Source organism: Sturnira hondurensis, unplaced genomic scaffold (genome assembly GCF_014824575.4).
Source record: "Sturnira hondurensis isolate 20B ecotype Veracruz unplaced genomic scaffold, ASM1482457v3 Scaffold0022542, whole genome shotgun sequence".
In the NCBI taxonomy this organism is placed as follows: Eukaryota; Metazoa; Chordata; class Mammalia; order Chiroptera; family Phyllostomidae; genus Sturnira; species Sturnira hondurensis.
Genome location: NW_028095173.1, coordinates 195728 through 210484, shown reverse-complemented (window position 1 = coordinate 210484; position 14757 = coordinate 195728). Strand labels below are relative to the sequence as shown.

Here is a 14757-nt window from a genome sequence, read left to right as displayed (position 1 = left end):
TAAATTATATAAATGAGGAAATAGATGATAAACTGGAATAAAAAGGCATAAAACAAAGCTTGCTTTTTTTGTTGATGTATGAGAATGTGTCACTAGGTTATAATATGCAATGAGGTGAGTGGGCATGAGAAGCAAAAGCAATCTTCATTTTAAACTGGTACTGGGAGAGGTAGTCGAGACTAGGTAAAGCAAACATGTAAATACAGGGAACAACATAGGCATCTATGGCTTAGTGGATTAAGTGCCAGCCTACGAATGATAAGGTCATCAGTTTGATTCCTAGTTAAGGCACATGCCTAGGTTGTGAGCAGGGTCCCCAGTTCAGGGCATGAGAGGAACAACAGATCCATGTAAATAAAATCTTTTAAATAAAAAGTTTTTAAAAATACAGAGAATGAACTAATCTACAGAGTTGAAATGAACAAGTGAATTTTCCTGTATTTTTTAAAAAGTCTTTTCATTTTAATTGGTACCACCATGTGTACCAATGATACTTTGTTAGTTTTAAAAATTACTTCACTTGCAGAAAGTAATTTTCACAGAGGATTACTTACTTGTTCTTACTACTCACCTAAAAAGCTGGTAACATGGAATATATTTCTGAATGTCTGGAAAAAAGAAATTTTAGTTATAATCACATTAATTGTCATTTAAGTAACATTTGTTGAACACCTTGCGTTGAGAAGTACATTACTATTACTTCATTTAAACCTCACAACAAACCTATGAGACAGATGTTATCATTCCTTTCATTTTCAAGATGAGGTAACAGGCAGAGATATTAAATGGCTCTCCCAAACCAGTGTAGGACCAATATTCAAAGAGCCTCACTCCTAACTAGAGTGGTATACTCCTACATGTTACTAACAATAACACAATAGACCATTTCAAAGCTGCTACATTTTCATTTAAATTCTAAAAAGAGGTATGTTCTAATTTTCCCCTATTGATAATAACAGCTGTTAATGGAATTATCTTTTGTTATCCCAAGTAGCTGCCTCTCAAAGGATTTGTTAATGTTAACTACAAACTATCAAGGAAAGAAAACAAAACATCTGTTTTTTAAAAAAGTGATTTTAGAGAAATATAGATTTGTTATTCCACCCACTCATGCATTCATCGGTTGATTCTTAAAATTATTTTTTTAAATTTATTGATTTGAGAGAGAGAAGAGAGGGAGGGAGAGGGAGTAAAAGACTGATTGGCTGTCCCACTTATTTACACATTGACTGGTTGACTTCTCATATGTATCCTGAGCAGGGACTGAACCCACCACTTCAGCATACTGGGACGTCTAATCAACTGAGCGACCCAGCCAGGGCTTCATTGGTTGATTCTTGCATGTGCCCTGACCCAGGATCTAACAGAAACCTTGGCATACTAGGATAATGCTTTAACCAACTGAACTACCTAGCCAGGGCCAAAACATCTTTTTATGAGGTTAGTTTTATTCTCATCATTAAAAATAAATCTAGCCCTGGCTGGTGTAGCTCAGTGGATTGAGCGTGGGCCTGCAAACTACACGATCGCGGTTCGATCCCCAGTCAGGGCACATGCCTAGGTTGTAGGCCAGTTCTCAGTTCCCAGTTCCCGGTTCCCGGCAGGGGACGAATGAGAGGCAACCGTACATTGATATTTGTCTCTCTCTCTCCTTCCCTTCCCCTCTAAGATAAATAAAGAAAATCTTTAAAAAATAAAAAAATAAAAATAAATTAAATAGGAAAAGTGATCATCTTCTTTAGACATTTTTCTTCTAGCAAATGTATACTACCCTCAGATAAATTCCTCTGTATGAAAAAACACTGAACACAAAAAATCTTTGTAACTGTTAACAGCCAAACATTCTCTTTCTGGTGTAGATAGGAAACATATAAAATGAAAATCTGCCCTGGCTGGTGTGGCTCAGTGGACTGAGTGCCAGCCTGTGAACCAAAGGGCTGCAGGCCAAGTCCCCACACACTGATGTTTCTCTCCCTCTATCTCTTTCTGCTCCCCTCCTTAAAAATAAATAAATAAAATCTTTAAAAAATGAAAATATGATTAACCAAAGCAATGTAGTAACTCTAAAAATCCAAGTATATCTTGGATTTTATCTGTTACCATGTATCTTAAAGTAATCTAGCATTTGCCCTGGCTGGTGTGGCTTAGTTGGATGAGCATCATCCCACAGACCAAAAGGCTGCTGGTCTGATTCCCGGTCAAAGCACATGGCTGGTTTGCAGGTTTGGTCCCTAATTGGGGCACGAAGGCGGCTACCAATTGCTGTTTCTCTCACATCGATGTTTCTCTTTCTCCCTCCCTTCTCCTCTCTCTAAAAATTAATAAATAAAACTTAAAAAAAAAAGTAATCTAAAGCCCTGGCTGGTGTAGCTCAGTGGATTGAGTGCGGGCCTGCGAACCACACGATCGCGGTTCGATTCCCAGTCAGGGCACATGCCTGGGTTGCAGGCCAGTTCCCTGCAGGCCAACTCCCAGTAGGGGATGCACAAAAGGCAACCATACATTGATATTTCTCTCCTTCTCTCCTTCCCTTCCCCCCTAAAGATAAATAAATAAAATATTTTTTAAAAAAAGTAATCTAACATTTTAACATAATTTGAGCAAATACTTAAGTGTGTCTACAGCACTCCCCTGACACCTTAAAGCTAAGCACTGTTTGTGGTGCAATGAAGTTGCTCAATAAATGATTGCTTAATTAGACTCCTCAAAATATGTTACATACTCCGAGTAGCATGCCAATTAAAAGAAAAAGCACCTCTCCAGATCAAATACATAAACTCTTAACCTTATTTGTAATTAAGTAATACAAATTAAAATGACTTATTTTTTTTACTTATCAAATTGGCAAAGATTATGATACTATAATATAATGCACTACTGACATATTAGAGGTATTTATCGATGTACAGTATGATCCTATTTATGCAAATAAAAATACACACACACGTGTTATGTGTATTGCTAATGAGTAAAATACTCATGAAACCAACAGTGGTTGCCACAGAGACTAGTAAGTTTAAATTTACTTTATATATTTACTTTACACATATATACTACATTTATACACATATACATGTACTCCCATTTTAATCTTTTAAAATGGCAAACAAAATAACATGGGTAGTTTTAAAATGAACTGATATCTTTCTTTTCAGAGAGCAATTTGTGAGTGCAGATCAAGAGCCTTAAAAAGGTTCATATCCTTCAACATTATAATCACATTCCCAGGAAAATGTCTATAATAGATATGGACAAGAATGTTTTCTGTAGTGTAACTTATGATACTAAAAAACTGAAAGTAATTCTGATCATAATTTACTTATTTAAAGGACTACTGAAATTATATAGTGCCATGAGAGTACAGCCACAGAGAATACAATATAGTTATAAAAATGATATTTAGAGAATAACTGAACATGGAAAAATGGTCATACCATAGCATAATGTCATGCCAAATTTTTTATAAAGTACACCAATTTTGTTTTTTAAATGATTTAAAAAATTGTATATGTTAATCAACTCTGGCCATGTGGCTCAGTTTGTTAGAGTATCATCCTGTACACCAGAAGGTTGAGGGTTTGATTCCTGGTCAGGGCACATACTGAAGTTGCAGGTTCAATCCTTAGTCGGGGCATGTATGGGGGGCAACCCATCTATTTTCCTCTCTTATACTGATGTTTCTCTTTCTTTCCCCCTTCCTCGATCTCTAAAACAAACAAACAAACAAACAACCCTCCCCTCAACACACACAAAAAAACCCTTATCTTCGGTGAGGACAAAGAAAATAAAAAAAACAAAACAAAACAAAACTGTATATATTAATCTGAAAACTCCTTATATGTTTTAAAACTCTCTTTCTCCTTTTTCCCCTGAAAAAACAGCTGCCACCAGATATAGCTACTTCACTACTTACTCCTCAAACCCTTGCAATCTCTTTTTCCCCCATTACACTCTAGAAATTACATAAGGTTTTAAAGTTCGTAGTCGGAGTTTTTTCAGTTCTCATCTTCCAACTTTTCGGTAATGTTTAACATTTTTGTCCAAGCTTTTACCTTTTTTCTTGATTTTGAAATTTGGTTCCGTCTCCTTTTGCTTGGCCATCTTTCTGCCACTTAAATATATGCAGGTGCTATTTCATCCCTGCTCCTCCACAGTGATCTTATCTGCTTATGTCCTATATTGTTTCCTACTTCAGACTAGGCCATTGCCACAACTTTAACTGAGACATGGGGGCAATATGTTCTTTTAAAGTCTGCTTTTTAAATTTTGTAGCTTTTTTTCCTATCAAATTAAAAAGTAACTTATGTTGATCTCTTTCACCACAAACCATCAAAAATAGGAGACACAGAAATAAGTGACTCACCTATGGTATAAATAACTTCAACATCATCCATTTGGGAATCAGTAATGCTATTCTTGGCTTCACCTTTCACTTCCCCAAGAAGAAAACCTTCCTATGGATAAAAATAAGAAGCAGTAAGTATATGAAATATACTGATAGTACAGATAGTCACTTAACCAATATCTTGAGTACTGATACTTAATGTATACAGTATGTGCTTCTAACTTGGGGGCACAGAAAAGACCAGGTACACTTCCAGGTTGGCTGGGAAACATTAACAGTCAAATACCAATGAGCAGAAGAGATTGTAAACCACTTTGACTTTGGCACATTTGGAAGCATGAAAGGCTTAAAGCCAGAAATGAGGACACAATGCCTGAGGATCTAAGAGCAGAGCAGTTTGCCTTGGACCTGAAGGATCCCACTTGTAAGGAAATCATAGATACGGATAACTCCAATAATGGGACACCCCAAATGATTAGCCAAGGACTCTAAATTAATGGCACATACTTCTGTGAGCCAATGGGGGCTTTGGAGCTATGAAATGATGCAATGATCAATGCTTCTAGATTAAAAACCATGCAAAATATTAAAGACTTGAAATTCAGTACCAATCTGCTTTCTAAAAGGGGAGCTGCAGTCCTTGAATTCTTTAAAAAATACATGCATTTTTACCAGTGGAGATTTTTTTGAGTTTGGGAGAATTCCATTCTTTCTCTTGATACATTTAAAGACCCATTGTGTTTGACAGACAAGGAAGATTTTGTCTTCTTTATAATTATGAATGCCACCCCCCGCCCCCCCATTTCATTAAATAAGAGCGCAAAAAGGATGTTTCCAAAATATGAGTGTTTACTAGACAAAAAAGATCAATCCAGAACTCCGCACTCTAGACAAATCCTGGGAAAGGAAGCAGGGACAATGCAAGTATAACTATCTAAAAAATCACCTTTCAAGACTATAGGGAAAAGATTTGAGAGACAAAGGCCTAACATTACGTACGGTACTTTCCAACAGCTAAGTTTTACACTACAGGACCCATTCTGTTTATATTTACAATAAGATATCCCCAAATAATTTCCACAGCTATATACATTTAAAATTGTCATATATATTTGCTCCCTTCTAGGTATAATCTACAAGGTTATTTAAGAAATTACTAGAGTTTATTCAGCATGGTATTCGCAAGTTACTAAACACTCTAAGGCACTATTTCTTAGGCTCAAAGTTTTATGCTGTTTAATTTAATAAAAGTACAAGTTTTTAAAAGTAGGCACTATATTTAAAAAAGTACCTCACTACTTTATCCAGTGGTTTTGAACTTGAACAATCAGTATAAAATAAACATTTAAACATTTAATATTTGAGCATAAATGTTTAAATCATAACTGAAAGCATCAGAAAAGGACCTGGCTGTAGCCTTACAAATTAATAAGTTAAACACTAATGCAAAAGTCAGTTATCTGATACCAAACTGAACTTTTTCATCCACTAAGAATTCCCCCCAAATAGTCACTGGATGCAACATCTCTCATTCCTTTAACCACACTACCACTTGAACAAACATGCACAGTAGCTGCTCTGCATAAAAAAATTCAGTTGTCTTTGGAAGTACTGTAGGTAGTTAGAAGCAACGGAAAGTAAACCAGTAAACCGGCCACCTTCTGGCGGTAGCAGGCTAATAATGCTCTGTGAAGTTTCTACTCTTTCACAACTAAGGTGAAACAGAAAAGAAGGGCTGTTGAAGGTGAGACATGGGAGCGCATGTGGGTCACTGGAATAGGGAGGGGCACGGAGACAAACACTGCTCGGAAGAGGGCAGGCTAAGGGAGTGGAGGGAAGTGGAAACGGGCATGGGGAGGTTACATGGTGATGGAAGCAGACATGACTTGGGGTGGAGAACACACAATACAACACAGAAATGATGCACTATAGAACTGTACCCCTGAAACCTACATAGTTTTATTAACTGTCACCCCAGTAAACGTAATAAAAATAATAATTTTTTTAAAAGGGAGGGCTAATCCTGCAAAAGACCTAGCGGGCAGGAGGGACATTTCGCGCCGCCAGAGTGCAGAAGTAGGCAAAAGTCCAGAGGGCTGAGGCCGGGGCTACGGCGGCCGCTAGGGAGCTAGCGGGCCCGGAGGGCGGGGGCAAGGCGCCTCTTTGTGGAGACCCTGGACGCCGCCTCGCCCCTGGGCTCACCGTGTCCGAGTCGGTATTGAGGTGCTGGAAGGACAGCGCGCCGAGCACGAAGCCGGAGAGCACCGCCGACGTACTCTCGCCCTCCATGCTTAGGCGACCGTGGCGAGGCACAAGCAGAACGACGGAGCGCCGCAGGCCGGGAACTTTATCAGCGAAGCGGCTCCTCAGCAAAGAAACCCGCAGAGAGGTGGCGAAGAGGCGAGCGGGCTAAGAGGCGAGGAGGCGGGGCCGAGCCAGGGGCGGGGCACGCGCGGCGCACTGGCGCGGCGCTCTCCGCGTTGGGTCACGCCGGGGAGGGGCGGGCGCGTAGTGTTGGGGAGTGTGCTGCTTGGTGGCAATGGAGGGTGGGGCTTGCAGCTTGCTCTTCTTTACCCCTCTTCGAGCTCGGGTCGTATCCTCGCTTCTCTGACAACTTAGGCCTTTAGGCTGCTTGGTTGGCACCTCTTGGGAACGTACTGAACGCGTTTTGGTGGCCAGCTGCTCTGAGGGACCCATGGTATAAGGGAAGCATGGCTTAGTGACATTGCAGTATCACAACGGATATGCCGCGTTTATGGTTTTCAAACTGCACGATGGTGCTGTTTACCTAACGGAGGTACTGGAATACTAATTCGAGTGTTAGGGATTGTCTTTCCAAAGAACTCTCCAGTGATATTCGTGGGGGGTGGGGAGGGGGAGAGAATTTGGATTTCGCTGAGTGCTTGCTATTTTAGAAAGTTATGGACCCCGGTTAATTTAAAGAAAACATAGACTTTTAAACATTGTTCTGACAGATTAATGACAGGTATTAACCATACAGTGTTGGAGCACTTGATATAAATTATAAGGGGAATGTGAAGAGCAGGGCTTAATAATTTATGCACACACGATATGCAAAGATATGTTTTTTAAATGATTGTAAGAGTGAAGTATCAGACTACGGGTGCCCCTTCACATACGATGGAATTACCGTACATCCAAATAGATAAAACCATTGTAAATTGAAAACATCCTAAGGTGAAAATGCATTTAATACACCTAATTTTTACAATATCATAGCTTAACCTAGCTTACGTGATGTGATTTTTTTAAAGGTCCTAATACAGCACTGTGAAAGCTTGGGTGGGCCAAATGGACCCCCTGTTGTTCCCTCAACATTAAAATGCCCCAAACAAGTCATGCTCTATTTCCCCACTTTGGAGAAATTTTAAAAACTGGAAAATAATCAATACCTGACCAGGAATCATCTACCAGGTAAGAATGAGGCCCAACACAAAATCAGAACTTCACTTAAAACTTGAGGGTTTTTTGTGATTACATGGCATGATACATTTAATGTGTGGCTCCAGACAGCTCTTCTTCTAGTGTGGCCCAGAGATGCCAAAAAGTTGGACACCCCTGATAGGCCAATACTCAGTTAAATTAAGATAAAGACTAACAAAAGTGTCGGTGCTCTGTGGCTTTCAACCCAAAACCTAACATACAGTAGAGGGTAAAATGGTCAGGGAGATGAAGAAAAGTTTCTGAGATTTCTTGATACAGGAGCCTCATGCCTTGTACCAAACCTGTTGGTGAAGCTCCAATATGGGCTACAATTAGTATGAGTGAATATAGAAATGTGTAAGATTATTGATAACGATAATAGTCTTACTATTGACAATAGGATTAAGGTAAAAATTTGAATGAAAATTGTAATGTTTAAACAGGCTTTATGTAAAGAAATTGTGTTTCCTTTATCTGAATCCTTTATGAGAATAGATATTATATCTGATTGGGAACACTTCCTCCACCTAGAACCATAAAACTGAAATCTGTCAAGCTTTTTATATAATTTATATCATCCAATTGTCCTATAGTAAAATTGCTCTAATTTTTCTTTTTTTTAATATTTTATTTATTTATCTTTATAGAGGGGAAGGGAAGGAGAGAGGAAAGAAACATCAATGTATGGTTGCTTCTCGTGCATTCCCTGAGGGAAACTGGTCTGCAACCCAAGCATGTGCCCTGACTGGGAATCGAACCGCAATCGTCTGGTTCGCAGGCCCGCGCTCAATCCACTGAGCTACACCAGCCAGGGCCTAATTTTTCAATTTGATAAGAAATGAGTGCCTTGAAAAAAATGAAATATCATAAAATGGAATCTCTGCCAATTTTATGGGTCACAGATTTTCTCTTAGATAATTCCTGTATTCTTCATAAATGGCAATGGCATAAAACAAAGAGACTAAGGAACTGTTCTAGATGAAAGGAAACTAAAGAAACAGGACATCTGAATGCTGCAAGGAATAATCTACAATAACATGGATAAATTGGTTCAAATAATACTAAAGTATTGGTGAAAACAATTTTTCCTTGGTTTTACTTTGCCTTATCTATAATTAGCATAGGATAACTCAGAAAAACCCGAAAAATAGAGCAACTCTGGAATCTTCACCTCAAGAACTATTTTTGAAAAATTACAAATAGGGCCCTGGCTGGTGTAGCTTAGCGGATTGAGCGTGGGCCTGCAGACCAAACAACTGTGGTTGGATTCCAAGTCAGGGCACATGCCTGGGTTGCAGGCCAGTTCCCAGTAGGGGATGGATGAGAGGCAACCATACATTGATATTTCTCTCCCTCTCTCCTTCCCTTCCCCTCTAAAGATAAATAAATAAAAAGTCTTTTAAAAATTTTCTTTAAAATTAGAAATAGATTTCCTTCAGTTACCCAAATTTCAAAGTTTTGAATATGTTTGAATAATGCTTTATAAATTTTTTGGTTAGATTACAACTTTTCCTTGTGCTGCTCTCAATTTTACTTAAGAAAAGGTATGGATTTTATTTTTCCAACTTAGAGAACTCTTTTAATATATCTTAAAAAAAATCCTAAAATCGTGTCTAGGTCAAAGTTGACATTCAATATATGTGGAATGAATAAATTTTGGAGGCCAGGGATGCTTTCCTTGAATTCATGAATTCACAACTGTTGAATCAGGTAACCATGCTAGCTACTGACGTTTCGTTGAATAAGAAATGATTTGTTATCTAGATAGAGACAGAAACATTAAGGACAAAGTCTCTTTTTTTTTATTTAGATTATTTTATTTTTCAATTACAGTTTTCTGTATTTTCTCTCAACCCCTCCCCACAAAATCTCTCATATCACGATTCTGATCAATGCCTTGTAGGAAAAATAAAGCTAGCAGCAAGGATATAACTAAGGTACTTCCTCCCCCTAGTGTTGGGATTAGGGAAGGTCTTCCCAAGGATCTAAATGGAAAAGAGTGGAAACAAAGACTGCCCATCGAAAGGAACATCATGTGTGGAAGATCCAACCAAAACTTAAGGAAAGGGTTGCCTGAGCTGAGGAAAAAAACTAAAATATATTTTGGATTCTTATTTTGAGTTAACTGTGAAGTGGTTCTTTGTTCTGGGAAATTACCTGAACCGACCCTTTAATTATAAAAATAAAGTTACTTATTTTTGTTTTTAGTTACTTAGAAGCAAGTTACTTACTGTTTGTTTTTAGGAGAAAAATAAGAATGTAGAAGTTGCCCTGACTGGTGTGGCTCAGTGGGTTGGGCATAATCCCACAAAGAGAAAATTCTCAGGTTCAATTCCCAGTCACAGCACATGCCTGGGTTGTGGGCCAGGTTCCCAGTTGGTGGCCTGGGAGAAGCACCTGATCGATGTTTCTCTCACACATAGATGTTTCTCTCTCTCTATTTCTCCCTCCCTTCCCCTGTCTCTAACAGGTCATACATATACATATACATATACATAAAGTCTTTTAAAAAGAGTGTAGTTGCTTTAGACACAAACCTTAGTGCTATGTTTGATCTCTGAATAGTTGTATATAGTTGAGTCATTATTGCACACTGAGACTCCTTTGCTTCTATGGTGAGAAATGCCTTCATTTATACCTGGAGTTTATAGCAAAAGAGGCTTACCCTTGGGGAGGTGGTTGTGGGCTTATTCAAGAATTACTTGTGGGAGATCCAGAGTTTTTGCTCCAGAGCCAGGGACCCAAGTCTTCATCTTCTGCTAGAAGACACAGTAAAGAGGAATGGGACTCAACTTGGCACAACCCAGTCTATGCTGGAATGTTGATGTGTTGCATGTGACTGTAAGGCAGAGTAAACCAAAATATGCTGATGCTTGCTTTCAAAATGATTGCTCCAGTAGCAGAGTGGAAAATGGACTAGAAGGAAAAAGAGTGGATTCATTCTAAGTAATTCCGAATTTATGGACTCCAGTTAATTTCTTCACATAATTTCTTCTTGATTATTTAATTCTTTTTTAAATTCCCAAGATTTATTATAATATCTGGCATATACATAGTATGTTTTCCATATTTGCTTATCGAATGAATGGATTTTTAATATTATTTTTTTTAAAGTCATTATATGGCCTGACTGGTGTAGTGCAGTTGGTTGGGCATTGTTCTGTAGAGTGAAAGGTCTCAGGTTTGATTCCCAGTCAGGGCACATGCCTGGGTTGTGGTTTTGGTCCCCAGTCAGGGTGCATATCAGAGGTAACTGATCAATGTTTCTCTTACCCATTGATGTTTCTCTCCTCTTTCTCCTTCCCTTCTCCTCTCTCTAACAATAAATGAATAGGTAAATAATTATTTGAAGTAATTATATAGAGAGCCCAAAGTCACCAGAATTTGGAAATAAGAACAACCTTTAAGAATGAAAATAATATATGTATTTATTTCTTTTTTTAAAGGTTTTATTTATTTATTTTTAGAGAAGGAAAGGGAGGGAGAAAGAGGGAGAGAAACACCAATGTGTGGTTGCCTCTTATGCTCCCCCTACTGGGCACCCAGCTTGCAACCCAGGCATGTGCCCCGACTGGGAATCGAATTGGCAACCCTTTGGTTCACAGGCTGGCACTCTATCCACTGAGTCACACCAGCCAGGGCTAGTTCTTTCTTTCTTTTTTTTTTTTAGATTTTATTTTTTTATTTTTAGACACAAGAGAAGGAAAGGACAGAGACAGACATGTGCCCTGACTGGGAATTGAACCAGCGACCTTTTGGTTCACAGGCCTGTGCTCAATCCACTGAGCTACACCAGCCAGGGCTATTTCTTTTTTATTTAATAATTTGTATTGTGTGTTTTCATAATCATTTAGTCCCCTTATATCTCCTCCCCCAGTATATTTATTTCTTTGTGCATCATTTTCTCCCCTAATGAGAATTCTCACATTTCTCCAAAACTGATTTAAGGAATGAAAGAAACTACGTAATGAGTTATTCATAGTGAAAAAAAAAAAAACCCATGAGAAAAAGACTAGTAAATGTAGGTACCAAAGAGATGTAAGGAACACACATAAACATGACTAGAATAAATTTTCCAGAAGAGTTATCAGAATGTGACTTACATGAAAGTAACTGGTGACCTCACTGACTCTCAAGAAACCTGTTTAAAGAATAAAGGCCAGGATTCCAAGTAAAGTCAGGAAAAAGAGAGAAAGCAGAGAAGCTGATTTGGGTGGTTATCCTGTAACTTGATCAGGAGAGGCCAGGCAGTGGTAACTAATGCTTTAGTCACATAGCAATCATTCTGTTCCAGGTTTCTACTGGTCCTGGGTGAAAGAACCCTTCACACTATGCATGTCTCTTGCTCTCATTTCTTTTGATTATAAGTTTGGCCTTATAATATCTTTTACCTTAACAGTATATTTTAAAGATATCCTGGCCACTAGAAAGATATATACAGACTTCCAGCCAAGATGGAGGCATAGGGGGAAACACTGTGCCTCCTCGCACAGCCAAGTTTAAAGACAACAAAGTTTTAGTAACAAAAATGCAACCAAAACACAGAAAATCGAACTGTATGGAAGTCTGACAACAACGAACCATTCATCCAGACCAGTAAGAGGGGCAGAGTCAACAGCTGGGGGAGTGGGGTCTCCCAGGAAAAAGTGGCTGTACTGGACCAACCCAGGCTGCAGTTGGCAGATCCCAGGCATGGAGTGGCAATGGGCGGACCCAGTGAGGGTGCAAGGCGGCTGGTTGACTGTGGTCACACATTCACACGCAGATAAACCAGGCAAAGGAGCAAGCAGTGAGACAGACTGCACAGGCTACGTCCCAGCACCAGGAATTAAAGCCTAAAAGCACCAATTGGAAAAACTCTCTGGGTTGAGGTGCTGGGAGAAGCTCCCAGGCTCGCAGAGAGTTCATTGGAGAGACCCACAGGCTACTGGAGGGTTCATAGGCCCACACAATTGGAAGCTGGTACCAGGGGGGCTAGGTTTGCTTGCGGGAAGCAGCAGAGGGGACCGAAATCTGAGAGAGAACAGAACAAACACCATTGTCCCTCTCTGACCCCGCCCCCACATCATCACAACCCAGCAACTGGGTCACCCAGCCCTGGTGAACACCTAAGGCTCCCCCCTTCATACATAACAGGCGTGGACAGACAAAAATGTTATGGCTCAAACAGAAGAACAAATCAAAGCCCCAGAGCCAATAATTCTAAGGGACCAAGAGATAGCCAAACTTTCAGATGCACAGTTCAAGACACTGGTGATCAGGATGCTCACAGAACTGGTTGATTTTAGTCACAAATTAGAGGAACAAATGAAGGCTAAACTAATTGAAATGAAGGGAAATGCACAGGAAACCAATAATGATGGAAAGGAAATTGGGACTCAAATCAAGAGAGTGGGCCAGAAGGAAGAAAAAAATGACCAAACAGAAAAGAATGAAGAAACAAGATTTCAAAAAAATGAGGAGAGGCTTAGGAACCTCCAGGACATCTTTAAATGTTCCAACATCTGAATTATAGGGGTACCAGAAGGGGGAAAGAAACAGCCACGAGTGGAAAACTTATTTGAACAAATAATAAAGGAGAACTTCCCCAGTCTGGCAAAGGAAATAGACTTCCAGGAAATCCAGGAAGCTCAGAGAGTGCCAAAGAAGTTGGACCCAAGAAGGAACACACCAAGGCACATCATAATTACATTAGCCAAGACTAAAATGAAGGAGAGAATCCTAGAAGCAGCAAGAGATAAGGGGACAGTCACCTACAAAGGAGTACCCATCAGACTGTCAGCGGATTTCTCAAAAGAGACCTTACAGGCAAGAAGGGGCTGGAAAGAAGTATTCCAAGTCATGAAATCCAAAGACCTACAGCCAAGATTGCTTTATCCAGCAAAACTTTCATTTAGAATGGAAGGACAGATAAAGTGCTTCTCAGATAAGGTCAAGTTCAAGGAGTTCATCATCACCAAGCCCTTATTATATGAAATGTTAAAGGGACTTATTTAAGAAAAAGAAGATAAAAAATATGAACGGTGAAAGGACAGCAAACTCACAGCTATTAACAACCACACCTAAAACAAAGCAAACTAAGAGGACAGATAGATCAGGAGCAGAACCATAGAAATGGAGATCACATGGAGGGTCAGCAACAGGGGAGTGGGAGGAGAAGAGGGGAGAAGGTACAGAGAATAAGTAACATAGACAGTAGGTAGAAAATAGACAGGGGAGGGCAAGAATACTATGGGAAATATAGAATCTAAAGAACTTGTGACACATGGACATAAATGAAAGGGGGAATGGTAGGGGAGAGGGTGTGCAGGGGGGAGGGGAATGAAGGGTGGGGAAATGGGACAACTGTAATGGCATAATCAATAATACATATTAAAAATAAAAAGAAAAGTATATACATTATAGTCTCCTGTGAATTTATTTAGTTTGAACTGACCACAAAAGCTTGTCCAAATCAAGTTTAGAAATCTTAAAACCAAGGGCTGTTTCAGCTATCTCAAATGGAGGTGATCACACGAAGGAAGTGGTGGGTCCCCATTTTTGATATTTTGTCTCACCACCTCTCACTGCATAGTAATTTTACAGGCGGGACATGTCTCATTGGAATAGCTCACTCCCAGGCAATCTTGCAGAACCTCTTCGGTGCAGTCACTTGCATGACTTTGGCTTTAGGGGTGCTGGGGGAGACTGGGTCACCATGTTTTCAAGGTAGGAGTGACAGAGAAAATGCTCCCCAGACACTTTGTAAAGGTAAGTCAGTAGAAAAATATAAGAGATTGAGACTTCAGTCAGAAGTCAACAACCTGATGTTTTTAATTGATTCGTTGTATATGTGTTTGTGAACCATCTGCTTTGTATGGCCTTTAGTCATAGAATCAGGTTGGGATTTTCCTGGTTCTAAAGAATGTTTCCTATAGTCTTAAATTCATCATATTCAGAACAATAGCACCACCTTTCTGGGATGCTCA

The 14757-nt window shown here is 39.4% G+C and overlaps 1 protein-coding gene and 1 long non-coding RNA gene across 3 annotated transcripts in view; one reads left to right on the top strand and one right to left on the bottom strand.

Annotated features, from left to right (window-relative positions):
- ABRAXAS1 (abraxas 1, BRCA1 A complex subunit) overlaps positions 1-6732 on the bottom strand; it is a 28062-nt gene extending 21330 nt beyond the window's left edge. The window contains exons 1-3 of one of the 2 annotated variants that reach the window (XM_037035627.1): positions 6548-6732; positions 4364-4454; positions 572-608 (exon numbers count right to left, since the gene is read on the bottom strand). In XM_037035627.1, coding sequence (XP_036891522.1) covers positions 572-608; positions 4364-4454; positions 6548-6634 — 215 coding nt within the window. In that variant the 5' untranslated portion in view covers positions 6635-6732. Of the gene's footprint in view, positions 1-571; positions 609-4363; positions 4455-6547 lie in introns of those variants that run through there. The other variant, XM_037035629.1, reaches the window with a different exon arrangement.
- A 114-nt stretch (positions 6733-6846) lies between these two features.
- On the top strand, positions 6847-12670 carry LOC118979526 (uncharacterized). The gene is made up of 3 exons (XR_005064935.1): positions 6847-7142; positions 8626-8631; positions 12661-12670. It is a non-coding gene; the product is annotated as an uncharacterized LOC118979526 (long non-coding RNA).
- Positions 12671-14757: the final 2087 nt, after the last annotated feature.